Source organism: Balaenoptera borealis (genome assembly GCF_965194805.1).
Source record: "Balaenoptera borealis genome assembly, chromosome: 4".
NCBI lineage: Eukaryota > Metazoa > Chordata > Mammalia > Artiodactyla > Balaenopteridae > Balaenoptera > Balaenoptera borealis.
In genome coordinates, this window is record NC_138861.1 from 79,616,081 (window position 1) to 79,633,014 (window position 16,934).

Here is a 16,934-nt window from a genome sequence, read left to right on the forward strand (position 1 = left end):
AAACTCCAAGCCTGATTTGGCTGCTCTGGCCAAGCGGGTGGCAGTTTTCTTTCTCATTGTCCACAAATATCCTTTCTGGGCCTGTGACTTTGTCAAAGGGAATGTTCTTCCCGGAGACTGGGGCACTTTTCTTCTGCAAACAATATATGAGCAGTTAAGTGGGAGCCTCCAGAGGTGCTCTCAGGTACCACGTGTGGGAGAACCGGGGGAGAACTGGCAGAGATAAGAGAGCCTTCAGTGTTCATAGAGTTACACAGAGTGTGCAATAATATTGTAACTTTGGAGCCCGTCTTATTTCTGGGTGAGTATATCCGGAGAAAACTCTAACTCAAAAAGACACATGCACCCCAGTGTTCATTGCAGCACTGTTTACAATAGCCAGGACATGGCAGCAACCTAAATGTCCCTCAACAGACGAATGGATACAGAAGATGTGGCACATATATACAACGGAATATTGCTCAGCCATAAAAAAGAATAAAATAATGTCATTTGCAGCAACATGGATGGACCTAGAGATGATCATACTAAGTGAAGTAAGCTAGACAAGGAAAGACAAGTATCATATGATATCACTTATATGTGGGATCTAAAAAAATGATACAAATGAACTAATTTACAAAACAGAAACAGACTCACAGACATAGAAAACAAACTTATAGTTACCAAAGGGGAAAAGGGGGTGGGCGAGGGATAAATTAGGAGGTTGGGATTAACACATACACACTGCTACATATAAAATAGATAACCAGCAAGGTCCTACTGTATAGCACAGGGAACTATACTCAATATTTTGTACTAATCTATAAGGGAAAAGAATCTGAAGAAGAATAGATACATATATATATATAACTGAATCACTGTGCTGTACACCTGAAACTAACATGATATTGTAAATCAACTATCCTTCAATTAAAAAAAAAAGTCTTCAGGTAGCTATTACACACCTCCTAATAAAATCAAATATGGCTGATCACATTTTATTCCCTAGAAACTACAGTATACTCAGTAGGGGATAATAAAATGATTGAATAGCAGCAGCTATTTGTTAAAAGAGAGCAATATTGATCTGAAAGAGTTAATATAGTGCATTTTATGCAAGTTCAAACTAATTAAACTCTTTATTCCTTCTTTTGCTGTCTAATAAAAGTAGGAACAGCTGATACATATGAGATTGACTATTTAATCTACCTATAATTTGAGGCAAAATTAGAAATGTGGGTTGCATGGTTTTTATTTTGACATAAGAAAAACCACATAAATTAATTAGGAAATGCAATGCCCAGCTTTCTTCTTTCCTGAACTTGTTTGAACTGGAATAGTACCTGAGTCCTTGCTTAGTGGACATAGTGGAACGGAGTGGACTGTATTTTGATGGATCTTGGAAAAGCAAGGACTTGGTGCTCATGTATGTATTTATGTATGTGTGTATGTATGTATGTGTGTATGTAGACCATAAGTTGGTGAAGGCCGAGGTCATATGATACATGGGTTTCTAACGTTCTAAAAGACAATAGGGATAAAATTAAGACAACCTTCAGAAATTGGAAGGTTAATGGCCACTAGACCATCCCTTTTAAATGTCAGACGTCGTAAGCAAGTTTTGAAATAAAGTGTTTATTGTGGGGTAGGTACTATGCAAGTCTTTCACATATACCACTTCATTAGTGCATTAGGTCAGGTTGGTGCAGAATGAAATGTTGGGGCTTGGGTTAGAAAAGCTTGCCTTCACATTCTGGCCCTACCTTTTAACAGCCTTGAGACTTTGAGGCAAACACAAAACTCTCTAAGCTTCAGTTTCCTTATTCTAAACAAGGTCGATAATATCCATTTGCAAATTTGTTATGAGGATTTGAGATTAGACACCTAATACTCCTAGCACAGTTATTGCCATATAGTAAGGCTTTAATAAATTGTAGCTTTTATATTAGTAGTATAACTACTACCATCATTAATACTGTTTTTCACCATGCAATGATCAAGAAAAAATTTTTATTGAGTGCTGTTTAATAAGGGAAGAGAAATTCCTGAAAGGAAACTTTCCATTCCAAAAATACTTGGAATGAACAAAATGAATGATATATTCATTCATTTATGCAGAACATTCAGATATTTAGAACACTTCATTCTTGGTGATGCCAGATAAATAGGAATCATTGATGTGATCTATAGACTGAAAGAAGTAGAGATAATTAAAATGCATGTTATTTTGGCATTTCCTAGCGTGTCACAGCCAGGGTCTGGTGGAATGCAGAAGTGGCCAGTGTATCCCCAGCACTTTCCAGTGTGATGGAGACGAGGACTGTAAGGACGGAAGTGATGAGGAGAGTTGCACCAATGGTAAGTGTGTGCTCCAGCCCTGGAAACGGTCCTTACCGGCTGGCCTTTCCTTGGGAGCAAAGCAAAAAGTTGGAAGTTACCTAGAGCTTAAAGGATCCCCATATAAATAATGCCAGATTGCCTAATGCACTGGTCCTCACAGCTCTGGTCAGCCAGAAACCCTTGCTTATGGTAAATGTAACTCTCATGCAACTTACACTGAAAAATCATCCCTAAGGGTGAAGAGTAGAGGTTAAACACTTAAACAGCATGGGCAGATTCAGTTAGATGTTTTATGGGGAAACACCACTATAAAGAGAAAAGTGTAGCATATAGTATTCAATTCAATTCGATTTCAATTAGAAAGAACTGGCTTCTGAAAGTAAATGTAACGGCTTCTTAAAATAACCATGTGCAGAGAAGCAGTTTAATGCCTCACATTACCAAGCAATATACTTTTTTTCTTTTTCTTTTTTTTTTTTTGGCTTTCAGGGAATGGTTTTTATTTTTATTTTTTATTTTTTTAACATCTTAATTGGAGTATAATTGCTTTACAATGGTGTGTTAGTTTCTGCTTTATAACATAGTGAATCAGCTATACATATACATATATCCCCGTATCTCCTCCCTCTTGCATCTCCCTCCCACCCTCCCTATGCCACCTCTCTAGGTGGTCACAAAGCACTGAGCTGATCTCCCTGTGCTATGCGGCTGCTTCCCACTAGCTATCTATTGTACATTTGGTAGTGTATATATGTCCATGCCACTCTCTCACTTCGTCCCAGCTTACCCTTCCCCCCACTCCCCGTGTCCTCAAGTCCTTTCTCTACGTCTGCGTCTTTATTCCTGTCCTGACCCTGGGTTCTTCAGAACCGTTTTTTTTTTTTTTTTAGATTCCATATATATGTGTTAGAATACGGTATTTGTTTTTCTCTTTCTGACTTACTTCACTCTGTATGACAGTCTCTAGGTCCATCTACCTCACTACAAATAACTCAATTTCATTTCTTTTTATGGCTGAGTAATATTCCATTGTGTATATGTGCCACATCTTCTTTATCCATTCATCTGTCGATGGACACTTAGGTTGCTTCCATGTCCTGGCTATTGTAAATAGAGCTGCAATGAACATTGTGGTACATGACTCTTTTTGAATTATGGTTTTCTCAGGGTACACGCCCAGTAGTGGGATTGCTGGGTCATATGGTAGTTCTATTTTTAGTTTTTTTAAGGAACCTCCATACTGTTCTCCATAGTGGCTGTATCAATTTACATTCCCATCAACAGTGCAAGAGGGTTCCCTTTTCTCCACACCCTCTCCAGCATTTATTGTTTGTAGATTTTTTGATGATGGCCATTCTGACTGGTGTGAGGTGATACCTCATTGTAGTTTTGATTTGCACTTCTCTAATGATTAGTGATGTTGAGCATCCTTTCATGTGTTTGTTGGCAATCTGTATATCTTCTTTGGAGAAATGTCTATTTACGTCTTATGCCCATTTTTGGATTGGGTTGTTTGTTTTTTTGATATTGAGCTGCATGAGCTGCTTGTAAATTTTGGAGATTAATCCTTTGTCAGTTGCTTCATTTGCAAATATTTTCTCCCATTCTGAGGGTTGTCTTTTCGTCTTGTTTATATTTTCCTTCCAAGCAATATACTTAAATACACTTTAAAAGGAGTCTTGATATTATCTGTGAAACCCCCAAAGAAAAAGTAAATCAAATAAGTTGGTTTTTTAAGTGTGTCTATTTCTGCCAGAAAAGAAAGCTCTACACTGATTGTTTTAAGTCCTAGTTTGTGTAGAAGCATCTCTCAGTACAGGGTTGGTAATATCCTTTGACTTAAAAATCACTACATTTGCTTATAAGTGACCTTATCTGTTACCAACATAGCCTAGTTGTTAAGAATGTGGATGTTGCCACCCAGCTGCCTGGGTTCAAACCCAGCTCTGCCACCTACCTGGTTGACTTTAGGCCAGTAACTTAACCCTGTTACATTTCAGTTTCTGTGTCTGTAATCTCAGAATAATGATAACTACTTCATAGAGATGGCACGTGGTGAGCACTCTATAAATGTAAGTTATTATCACATGGCTGCTATGTGAAAGCAAGTCTTAGGCTGTGTATATTCCAAATCAGCTAATGAGATTGGTCACCTATAACAAAATTAGCTTTGTCATAGTGAATATTGATCATTAGGATGGCTTTAATGAAAACGCATTTCAGACCTAAAGGGAGAGCGTTTTAATCACAGATTTAGTCCATAAAAAACTAGATAACGAGCGCTTCATTTTACCAGTTTTAAAATTCAGAAGGAAATCCCTTTCTAGCCATGAGTTATTGTGTGCATGTCAGCCAAACAACTCCCTTTTGATCAAATAGTTCTTTCTCTTTACATAATTCAATGCTGTTTGAAATAATTTTGGATTTTTTACTATGCAGTGGCAGGATTTGTAAATACTTCCTTACATGTGTGAGATGTTAGAAAGTCACATGATAAAATGGATCACAAAGTAGAATTGTAGCATCTTTATCCACTCTAATGAATTCAATATAATAAAAGTATATTGTGGTGCTGGGAATTTAGTGGCAAGCAAAACTGCTGATGGGGCTGGCAGGCTCCGGGAGAGATAAGCCGATACAAATAATTGTGCTGGTCCTTGTCTAACTGGGGAGTGACATAGGCCAGGAGGGAAATTCAAGGTGCTAGCATGCCATGTATTGGATGCATGTCCTGGTAAAGGGCCTCTGGGAAGCTTCCCTGAGATGGAGCTGTAGGAGCCACAATCTGAAGAATGAATGGAATTAACAAAGGAGAGTGGGAATGGAGAAGGAATTTTTAGACACAAGGAACCGCTTGGCCAAAGGCACCGAGGTGGCAAGAAGGACCAAGGTAGCTTAGAGTAGTGGGAGAAGGCCACTGCGTTTGGCGAGCTGAGAGTGAAGGGGAGCGAGTTGCAAGTGTCAGCAGTGATCGAAGGCTGGTTCTACTCAACCAGGCTGGGAGGGGGTCTGGGACTCCTTCTGCCGGGACTTGGGGCCCTATTCAAGATTTAGGCCATGAAAACACTCAGCCTCACTCTCAACCTTCCTGTTTAGTCTCCCTTAACCTCCAGTGACTCCAGCCTGTGTACTTTTTACTCCAGGCCTTTGCATATCCTGCTGTCTGCTTGGGAAACCCATCCTTCCCTCTTATCCCAACTTACCCCATCTGCCTGAAAAACTCCTTTGAGAAGCTTTACTCTTACTGTCATAGTTTGCTTTTACTGCTTTTTACATGTCTCTTCAGTGGAGCAATGATCACATGGCATGGTAAGATTCCGTTCATGACGATATCCCTAATTAGGGTAGAAATTATCAGGGTTTTCTGTCTTTTAATGCTCAGTGCCTAGCTCGTCACTTAAGTTGTCCCATAGTGGGCACTTAATATCGGCTGAAATAATGAATGCATGCTGTCTTAATAAAATTTCTTCAAGAGACTAAATTCATGGAACTTATCCTGGCTTGCCTTGCAAAAAAAAGTTTGACCTGCTAACATTAAAAAAAAAAAAAGGAGTGATATCTATTTTATGCAAGGCTGTGGTATATAGTGTTGTTCATTAATGGTACTGGAAGGGAGAAAGAGTCCAGAATAATAAATATTATATTTAGAATTGATTATAGATAAGTCTTATAAGTCTTAGAATTATAGATAAGAAAGTCCAGTATAATAAATATTGTCTTAGAATTACAGATAAGAATGATTGTATGTATACCCATACTGTTATTTATATTTAAAACTGCCTTGCAAGATTTTCTAGGTTCCACGTGACGTGTCTGAGTAATTGACTATAATGGGGGCGAGCTAGAAAGAGAACAGGCAGTAATTTATTACCTTATCCATTTAATCTACAAATGACCAGGAAATCAATGGGAAAAGTGGTTTCCTCTCCACATACCTTAAGGAAAAGCCATTAGGTTGATATTACTGTTGTCATCCATTTGGAAACAAGAAACCCAATTCTCAGGTCATTGCAGCTAGGCCAGTGCAACTTTCCAAGGACACAGAAAATGTGGATAACAGCTGCTTAAGACTTATGCCATGATAAAGTATCCTTATTGTATTGATGTCGATGCCTTATTTATTATTAAGGAAAGCATTTTCCTTAGAGGGAAGACTAGAGTTGGGATCAAATGAGTCTTAAAAATATTGGCCTTTCCCTCAAATCACTTGAATTTTCTTTTGTCATCAACTCCATGCACCTATGTAAATATAAGATGCTCTCTTTTCCATTAAAAGCAGCAACAGCTGATTTTTTGAAGGATGGGTTGCCTCTTAGTTCTTTATTCCTACAGAATCTCAACATGTGTTCAGAATTTTTGGAGAATTTGGAAGGAAATTAAAGTTGTTTCCTTCCTCGGTTCTGGATCCTTCAGATCCTAGTGCATGGAATTTATAGATGCTGATGAAAGTAAATGTGCTTTTACCCCCTCTGTAGGTCAGACTCTGTGTCAAGAAGGAGATCAAAGATGCCTCTACAGTTCCTGCCTTGATTCATGTGGCGGTACCTCTCTTTGTGATCCCAGCAACAGGCTGAATAACTGTAGTAAGTACAGTTGCTGCTGACAAATGCAATCACCACGTCAGGCTGTGCATTCAGTTTTATCCTTTTGCATTGACATTAAAATGCTGAAGTGTGGAATCCCTCCAAAATATGTATATGTATATATATATTTCTCTTTCTTTTTTAAAGGTTGCATGTGGTAGCAGAAAAGAAGCAAAATGGTCTTAATTAACTTAAATCATAAACAAATGTGTCATCATGAATGGGCTATAAATCCATTGCTTAATGTCATTGCCGTGACTTTCCACTCAACGTCAGCTCCTATATATTATTTTCTTGGCTCCATCTGCAGGCAAATGCTATCTTTCTTCCTTTTTTAAGCCCAGCTTCAAAAATGGAAACTTTATCCAAGAAGTAAATATGAAGTTCATCTAAATAGCCACATAAAACTTTGGCGGTCTGTTCTTGTAATAAAATGTATTCTCACCCTTCCAGGAACTTTGCTGACCTATAATGACCTCGCTCCAAATGGTGTAGACAGGTGGCTGTATCCAAACTGGCTTCAGGAGGAGGAATGATTAGGGGAAGATTGAATGGGCAGGAGTAGCAGAAAGACTGTCTCGGGAAATTTTAAATGAATTGGAAAGCCCCCAAAGACTGATTTCTAGTAATGGTTGCTTACTTCTGGGCTCTGCTTTCACATTCTACTCCCTTCTTTCACTTTTTAGAATTAATTTTTGGCTTCCCTGTCAGCTTGGGCTTAGAAATTTAGAAGCAGGTCTGTCAGCTTTCAGTTGACGAGAAGGTATGACTTCTTAGCACAGATCCCAGCAGTGAAGGCCCCTGGAGGCCGGGAGGTTGAAAGGCTGAAGGGTTTGGGTCTCTGGATTTGCTGAAGTTTTCAGATCCTAATTCTACTCTGTGACCTTTCTGGGTCAGTGTAGAGCTTATGGGCGGCGGGTAGCCTGTACCCCTTAGGGGATATCAAGGGGTGAAAACAGTGGGCTGGATAGGGGTGTGAGGGCGACAGCCAATTAATAACCCAGACTAACAAGAGTTTTTGTTTAATTTCACAAGCATTTAATAACTGTTTGGCCGAAAGCACAATACCCAGCCCTCCTCCATTTCCCATAGGAGAGAGCAGTGCAGATAGATGTCAGTCTGACCACTAAGACGCACTACCATTTTATTCACTCTAAACTGATTAAATATATGTCTATGTATGTGTATATATGTATATACATATGATTTGACTTTGCTCATCTCCCAGCCTGCCCTGGAACTCTTTCAGAATCATTTTTTTACTTCACCTTGAACTTGGGCTGCAGAATTTTGGACAGTGACAGTATTGTCTCAGACACGTGTATTTTATTAAAGTTTTGGGGGTTGTCTGACATGTAATGGCACTTACTGTTAGATTAAAAAAAGGTGACAGAGCAATGTTAGCCTGTGTCAAATTTAGGCAGGGAGTAACCAAGTATATGTTATCCTATTTTCTCTATACTTGAAATATTTCAAGATTAAAAATAAAAATATGTTATCACCTGTCCAAAAAAAAAAAAAAAAAGGAACTTGTAGGAAGGGCACTAGATAACTCAGCTGGTATGTATGTATGTTGACTTAAAAAAAATGCACAACGTGAGAGTTACGAGTTAAATTTTATTGGGCAAAATGAGGACAGCAGGCCGGGAGACAGCATTTCAGATAACTTTGAAAAAACAGGTAGTCAGGAATGTCAAAAGATTATTATTAATCAAAGAAAACCAGGTATCTGAAGTTAAGGAATTTTGCGCTTTTCTATGTATGGGAAGATGCAAGAGTCTTGGCTCCCTGAAATAATTCCTCTGATATGCACCTCAGCTATCTGGGGCCAGTATCCTGACACACCCTGAGTTTCCTCAGGGCTCACGGCAGGGAGTGGCTGCAGTCCGATGGCTGCTAGATGGCAGGTATTCTTTTCAGCCCTGAGTTTCCTCAGGGCTCACCAGCTCACGCTGGAGGGCTACACTCATTGGTGACTGTGACATCCTTTGTTTATTGATATGGCAGGAAATATTCCATTTATCATGTATATTCAACCAGTATTTCTAGTGTGTCTGTGATGTCCCAGGCACTGGAATGGGCACTGGGCACTTGGATGGCAAAGAAGGGAGACATGATTCCAGCCTTCCTGGAGCTAACTTTTCAACAGTGGGATCATATGGCCACCTTCCCATTCATATATACAACTTTGGTTTTCTTTTTATGTTCTTCAAATACACTCAAACAGTTTCCCTAGCATCTCACTGTCTCATCAGCTTCCTCTTTCATCACAGGTGTTCTTGCCACGTTCTCTCCATATATATTCAGCAAACATTTGAACACCCCCTCTTCTGAGTGTCAGGCACTGGGCTTGTCCTTGGTCTCCATTCCTTCTGTGTTATTAAAAATAAGTGTTGGAGAAAAAAGTACATGAGTAAACATTTAGAACTAAAGGTTGATGGAGTACTATGGGAAAGTTGGGGGTGTCCCTGAGGCATGACGGTCATACCCGGCTTCATACAGCCATGGCGATCACGGGCATGAGGAGAGACCCATGCCCAGGAGCTGCTGTCTCTGCCAGGCACATAAGCAGTGTATATGCCTAACTTCCAGCTGAGAGTAAAGATGTTATTCCTTATTTTTCAAAGAGCTTCAGGATGGTGTGTGTCTACTTGGTTCTCTGTAAATACGGACAAGTATCATCTCCTCTCAGAAAACTCCTCATGCACTTGAAAATGTGATTAATTGTTTAAAGATCTTTGACACTGTCAGAGACTCCTGTTATCTAGATTCTGGAGCACGACTGAACAGCACTCTCTTTCTCTGGCTCCCTGCCAGTGGGGAATATGAGTTTGGAGAATGTGGAGATTCTTTCTGGTGGAGTCAGCCTCTCACTGGAGTTGCTGGGAGGCTAGTCCTTAAAGATAATGGTTCTTGCCACCCCATAAAATATTATAATAACGTTCCAATGGTCCCTGAAGATATACTGGGTGGGACCTCGGCATCAGTATTTTAAAAATTCCCCAGGTGTCCCCAGTGTGCAGCAAAAGTTGAGAATTATTGCTTTGTGGCCTGACGAGGCTGCTGGGATTAGTGACATCCTGAAATTGGGTGTGAAAAAAAGTCTTCGTGGTTTTCATATTTTTCAGTGGATAAGATCCATGGTTTATCTCAGATTAGCAGAAGTGCCTACAATTAAAAAAAGCCTAAAGAACACATCTCAGATGATATTGTGTATGGAGAGGCTTAAAAGTATCACAGTATCACCACATCCACTCCAGCCCAGAATCTTTAACATGTTTGCACCCTGCTGGGAGGCAAAATACGGACATGTCCTTGCCTTAGGGGGTAGGAGCAGGAATGTTATTTCCCATCAGTCTGGTGTGGAGGGACTAATCCATCACTTGTACCTTGTAGAGTACAATCCAGACAGCTGGGGGAACCTGGCGGAGAGAGCAGCTCCTGGGCATGTGTCTCTCCCCACCTCCCTGTGCCCATGATCATCATGGCTGTATGAAGCCAGGTATGACTGTCATGCCTCAGGGACCCTCCCAAGTTTCCCATAGTGTTCCATCAACCGTTAGTTCTACATGTTACTTGTGTACATTTTTCTTCCAACACTTATTTTTAATAACAGAGAAGGAATGGGGACGAGTGACTAGCCCAGTGCCTGATACTCGGAAGAGGGGGTGTTCAAATGTTTGCTGAATATATATGGAGAGAACGTGGCAAGAACACCTGTGATGAAAGAGGAAGCTGATGAGACAGTGAGACGCTAGGGAAACTGTTTGAGTGTATTTGAAGAACATAAAAGGAAAACCGAAGTCGTATATATGAGTGGGAAGATGGCAGTATGATTCCCCCCCACTGAAAAGTTATATCCAGGAAGAAATGAACAGCTTTGTTCTTCAAATAATTTCCCAGTGGTCTGTCAATTTCCTGCCCTCTCCTTGCAATCTCTAGGTGGAAGGAACAGATAGTATAGGGGGTGTGGTCAAAAAGCCATATGCTGTAATGATTAAGGGCTTCAGTTCTCAGGAGCAAATAGTAGATGAGAGGAACAATCTCTTTCTAAAAGCATTCCCAACTAGTAAGTGGAAGATAAATGATTGAATTAGAATATTACCATTTGGTAACCAGGTGAATTAACAGGGCAAGGCACTGAGCATGGACATACAGCTGTAGACATCACAAAAAGAAATCAGACGGATGTGTCTTCTAATGAAAGAATACCGCAGCACCTAGAGTCTTGCCAAAGGGATGAAGCCAAATCAGCCCCCTGGCTTCAGCTGCCAGTGTTCAGGAGACAAGGGGGACAGGGGAACATGTTTAACATCCCCAGGAGTGTGCAATCAGCAAAATCCAAACTCTGGCACACTCTACAGGTCAAGTCCCCGGATTCTTCAATAGTTAAACATTAAAGAAAAATAAAGAGATGGAGGGGAGGGGGAACATAGATAGTATAAGAGACTTAAATTTGGTTTTCAAAAATGGGTAGCCAAACTGTAGTATGTAGGATGTGGTGCACACTTATGTAATAAAGCTGTGAAGAAGAGCAAGGAAGTGATGACTCTGAAACTCAGCATTTACTTTGTGGGGGAAGGAGAAGGTCGACATAAGACAGGGGATGTGGAAGGGTACATGGGATGTCTGGCAGAGTTCAAATGGTAGACCTGGGTAGTAGTTATAAGGGTGTTCACCTTATAACAGCCCTTCAAATTCTAAAAAATAAATAATAATAAAGAGAGACTTAAAGTTCTGACGCAAAGATGAATCTTGGATATATATGCCAATGGATGTTGGAAATGACGTTTTCTCATGTAAACGACCATCAATCTAATACATGATTTCCATTGGCTTCAGGTATTGCATCATGATAAAAATGTAACATCGTTTAGTTAACAGTCCTTTCTTTAGGTTGAATTTGTCAAATATTGTTTCAGACTTTGAAAGGTGGGCTATCATTGAGACTCCATCAGGATCTCTTTTTCTACAGATATTTATTAAACCTCATCTATCCTCAGGATGCCATGCCAGGCACTGCCTCAAGCTCACACTGAATTATACAGCCCTGCAACAGCCAAACGTCCTCACATGTTTGTGATGTGATCGCCCTCTAGTGGCTAATGTCAATCAGGCTTGTCAGTGAGTCTACTGCTTAAGATATAAAAGTTTATTGATACCATAAATCATAGAATTTGAGGTTGCCAGATACTTGAGAGTTTATCTTGCTTAGCACTTTGTGAAGAATGCCTTTATGAAGGAAACTAAACAACCTCACCGCATTCAGTAAAGATCTCAGAATAATATATGATCATAACTTAATCCTTTCATCTCCCTTGACTCTGAGACACTTAAAGCCTATATCTTATCCTAAATCAAAATCAATGCATCCCCCCACATATCAAAAGAGAGAAAAGTTATGCATGTGATATGCCTATTAATCATCTCAAGGAAACTAACTGATAAAAAGTTAAAACTTGATAGGGTAGTTGAGGAAGAGAGAGAAAGAAAAGACATCTACAGGGAAGAAAAGACTGCATCAAAATATGTGTGAATGATCCCATTTTTGTAAAATTTTAAGTATATTAAAGAAATTAAGAAAAATATAGAGTTTGAGCTGCCTCTACTGATTTGTAAGATGGTCGTGACAGGTAATCAAGCAACAAAAGCAAGCTGAAGAGGGAACCCATCTTTTGGCATTGAGGGAAGTTAAGAGAGAGGGAGGTGGGGAGATGAAGAGCTTTTCCTATATGCGTCTTTGTATTGTTTTCATTGTTATAAGGAATATGCATTTTTTGTGGGTCATCTGAACTCAGAACATTTCAGTGTTTCTCCTCTTTCACAAATCGAAGAAGTAGTAAGCTGAACCAACCCCATACCTCCTCTGTCTCTTTTTCTTCTCTCCACCCTGTAGGTATCCTCAGGATTATGCCAGCTTTAGAGTGTTACTTCTTCCTCAATAAACTGAGAGTCTTATATACTTGGTCCGAGAGATTTTTCAGTCTGGCCAATATCAGGCTCCTTATCAGCATAATCTCTGCAAAGCCCTCAGACTCTTTAAATTAAGAAATAGTCCCAGAGCTGTTTTAATATTTCACTGCAGTCCTTATTGCTAATCTGTTTGCCTGCATACCATTTCCTAGTCAAATAATTAAATTTAATTTGAATAATTACTCTTAATAAGGCATGAAATCTCCGGTGGACCTGACCTGATTCTACCAAGACACTCCCTTGATTTCCTCTCTCCTCTGGGAATGAATGAAGCACATCCACCGCAGACAGAGAGGGGACAGAGAGCCTTTCCACCGCATTCCCCCAAACCTGCCCAAACCCCACTTATCCTGGGAAGGCTTCCCAAGCTGCTCCTATCCACCCTGTCTCTCCGGGCTCTAGCATTTTGTTCAGTCCCACTAGCCTAGCCTGTTCATGTTATACCACAGCTACCTGCACGTGTCTTTCTTCCTCTGGAGACTTAGAGTGCTTCAATGGCAGGGACTCTATTTTTCATTATTTTTACATTTTAAAGTGCCTAGGATAGTTTCTGATGCCTCCCCCCTCCTTTCCTTCCTTAATTCTCACACTATGCTTGGTGCAGACTTTGAGATCAAGAAATAAGTTCTCCAGGGAACTATATTCAATGTCTTGTAATAAACTATAATGGGAAAGAATCTGAAAAAGAATTAATTTTATATATATACGTGTGTGTGTTTATGAATCACTTTGCTGTACAGCAAAAACTAACACAACATTGTAAATCAACTATACTTCAATTTAAAAAAAGAAATGAGGTCTCATTTCACAAAACTCTCAAATTGTATGCGGAAGGCAAGTAAGTAAAGAATAGAGCAGAGGGCAATGAGCGCTTGGCATGCACACCCTGGAGATGCTCTCGAGCTCAGCGGAGACTCCTGCTAGGAGTGGAAGGGGAAGAGTGGTTGGCCAGAAAGCCTTCCTGGAAGAGGGGTTTGTGCTGAGTGCTGCAGAACAAGGAGAAATTAGCTTAGTGGGGAGGATGGGGAAGGATTATTCCAATCAGCAGTTGCCCTATGTACCTGGAAGCTAGAACCATGATTATCCCAATCAGAGTTGCCCTATGTACCTGGCAGCTAGAACCATGATTGCATTTGAGGGGTGATTACAAGTATGTGAAGGAAAGAAGGGGATAAAAGCTAATGGGACCCACAAAGGACGCATGCAATTCTTAAAATGTCTGGTGTCGCCAAGGAAATATTGCTGGTGAGATGGTCATGGGTGATGAGGCTGGAAAGTTAGGCTGTGATTTGGAGTGTGAAATAGCCTTGGATGCCAAGCTAAAGGGTTAGGGGTTATCTCATTGGCAATGGATATCTAATGGATCTCAGCCTCCTCTTGCCCTGAAATTGTATAGCCTTATACACTGATCAACAATAAAACATATAGAAAAAAGTCATCGAATTGCCTATTTAGCCAAATTCATTGATTTTTTTTAAGATGGCTATGAAGGCGGTGGGGAATACACTAGTTTAGAAGTAATGGATCAATCAGAAGACAAATTAAAGTGAGTAAAAGGAATCAGATAAGTGGAGCCGAGGGGAAAAAAAATGAGAAAGACTTTCTGAAACATGCATCCTGGACCGTGTGCTAGCAGCTCCATATACAGAAATGAATCTTGGTTTGTCAAGACACTTCATTAACCGCACTATTTACCTTCTGATGGCAATCTCATATACTACTTACATCTAGTCTTAGCTCCTTCCAAGAAAGAGGGTAAGATAGACTTTAATTTTGTACGTTTTTAAGAAATTGTTTTACATGTGAAATTTAAAAATATATAATATGTATCTGTATGTGTGTTTTTTTTGTTAGGTCAGTGTGAACCAATTACTTTGGAACTCTGCATGAATTTGCCCTACAACCACACAACTTATCCAAATTACCTCGGCCACCGGACTCAAAAGGAAGCATCCATCAGCTGGGAGTCTTCTCTTTTCCCTGCACTTGTTCAGACCAACTGTTACAAATACCTCATGTTCTTTGCCTGCACCATCTTGGTACCAAAGTGTGACAAGAATACAAGCCAGCGTATCCCCCCTTGCAGGTAATACAATGGCGTCTCCCCCAGGCATCCTCATTTTCCCTCAAGGAGAACCAAGGGAATGAAGACATAGCTTGAGTTTAGACAAAGTACATACTTTGCCAACAAGTCCTGTATTTAACACATTACCTATTTAAAAAGTAAAGAAGTAGGAATTCTAAAATGAATATCTGAGTAAGACTTCATCAGTGAAATACCAAACAAGAGAGATATGAACTGCCTTTGATAATAATTCACAGACTTTAATCAAATAAAATCACAAGTGTTTCATTGTGTTGCATCAGGAAGCGGTTTTTAAAATGTTGAGTCAGCAGAAGGGGGTGCATCTGCCTGTTTCTCTGGCAATGTTGATGTGTTTTAAATGCTGCCTTCTGATAGCATCAAAAGTGAGGAGACGTTACACAAAGAGTGGCCTGAGGGAGTCATCACACCAAACTCACAGCATGGACGGGGGATGGACATTGCTGTTTTTCTACCTGGTTAGATGAAATACAGGACGGTATTTTAAGAGTGTGGCTTGAACTTAGGATATGAGTGATGCCCTACGGGTTAAGATTATTACTCTGGTGTCCACCTCCTGATTCAAGTCCTGGCTCTTCTGTAGCTGCTTGTAGCCTGAGACAGGTTCCTCAGTCTCTCCCAGCCTCAGTTTCTTTACCCGTAAGATCAGGATGGTGGTGGTGGTTGGGTTGGGTTGTTGTGAGATTAGATGAATGTACATAAACGTAAAGTGCTGCCCATTGATTGTAAGCCCAGAATAAACAAAGCTCTGATGTTAGGACAGGAGCGCGACTAACTGCTTTGTGGCAGTTTGGTCCCTCTTCTATGCTGTGTGTTCAGGGTTATAGTCAGAGAATGTGCACGTACAAGGTGGCTGTCACAGAGGTGGGGCTGCTTTTCTCAGGGCTGTTTTCCATCAAGGGGTGAATACACAGATGTGCCTGCCTAAATGTGAGTGGTAACTATGGAAACCATATGTTGGGATCAGAAGTCACTCAGAGCTTTAAGAAAAAGCAAGAATATCAATACAGTGGACAGATGGGAAAACAGTAAATTATATGCCAAATATCAAATGGATGACAAGGTAGGGCCATCTATAGGGTTGGGACAGAAAGCAATAAATTTAAAAATGATTTGGGGGAACTAAACAAATTATACAAATAGAGTAAAACTTAACGTTGGCTGTGTAAACATAATTCTGAAAATTTCTATTAAATGCCTTTTAAATTATCACTAATAAAACGTCTACCAGTTTTATGTTAACAAGTTATTTATAAATCTTATTCTACTTTTCCTAAGCAAGGTCGATGATAGTGAATAATTACTTTCAATAGTACTTAACAAATTCTTGTATTTGACTTTCTTTTCATATGTGTATAAGAATTTCCCTATTGCAGTGTTCTCTGGAACAAATTTATATCCACATATGACTGATAATTTTAGGACTTAGGTTTCATATTAAAATGCCTAAGATAAGACTGATCCTGAAATACTATTCAATAAACATTTTTGAATAAATGTTTAGAATAAACATTTTGAATAAAGTGTTGAACTTCTAGACGCTTTAGTTTTGTTTCTTAGGTTTACACATACATGTACATCTTTCATTTTCAGTGGCTATCAAAGTGAGTTTTACATTCTGATATTTGTAAGAAAAATTTTTGGATTATGACAAGAATAATATACTGATATGCTCATGGGGTAACACATAATTCCATTTGCCAAGCTTGGTTATTGATCTTAAAATTCAGTTTTTAAGCTATGAGTTGGAAAAAAATCTAACATTCTTGAGCCCTTACAATGTGCTGAATACTTGAGGGTAGTTCTCATCCTCAAAATAACCTTTTAGGACTGCTGTCTCTATGGCTGAGCACCGCACAGATTATGATAAGAACAGGTGTGCCGTGGAGTTGTAGTGCCACATGTTGTATTTCCATTTTATAGGGAAAAAAAAGTGGTAGAGTCATGCACTA

The 16,934-nt window shown here is 39.7% G+C and overlaps 1 protein-coding gene across 1 annotated transcript in view; it reads left to right on the plus strand.

Moving 5' to 3' along the window:
* CORIN (corin, serine peptidase) overlaps window positions 1-16,934 on the plus strand; it is a 270,732-nt gene that overhangs the window by 177,962 nt on the left and 75,836 nt on the right. The window contains 3 exon segments of the mRNA XM_082390479.1: window positions 2,224-2,340; window positions 6,798-6,905; window positions 14,733-14,964. Coding sequence (XP_082246605.1) covers window positions 2,224-2,340; window positions 6,798-6,905; window positions 14,733-14,964 — 457 coding nt within the window.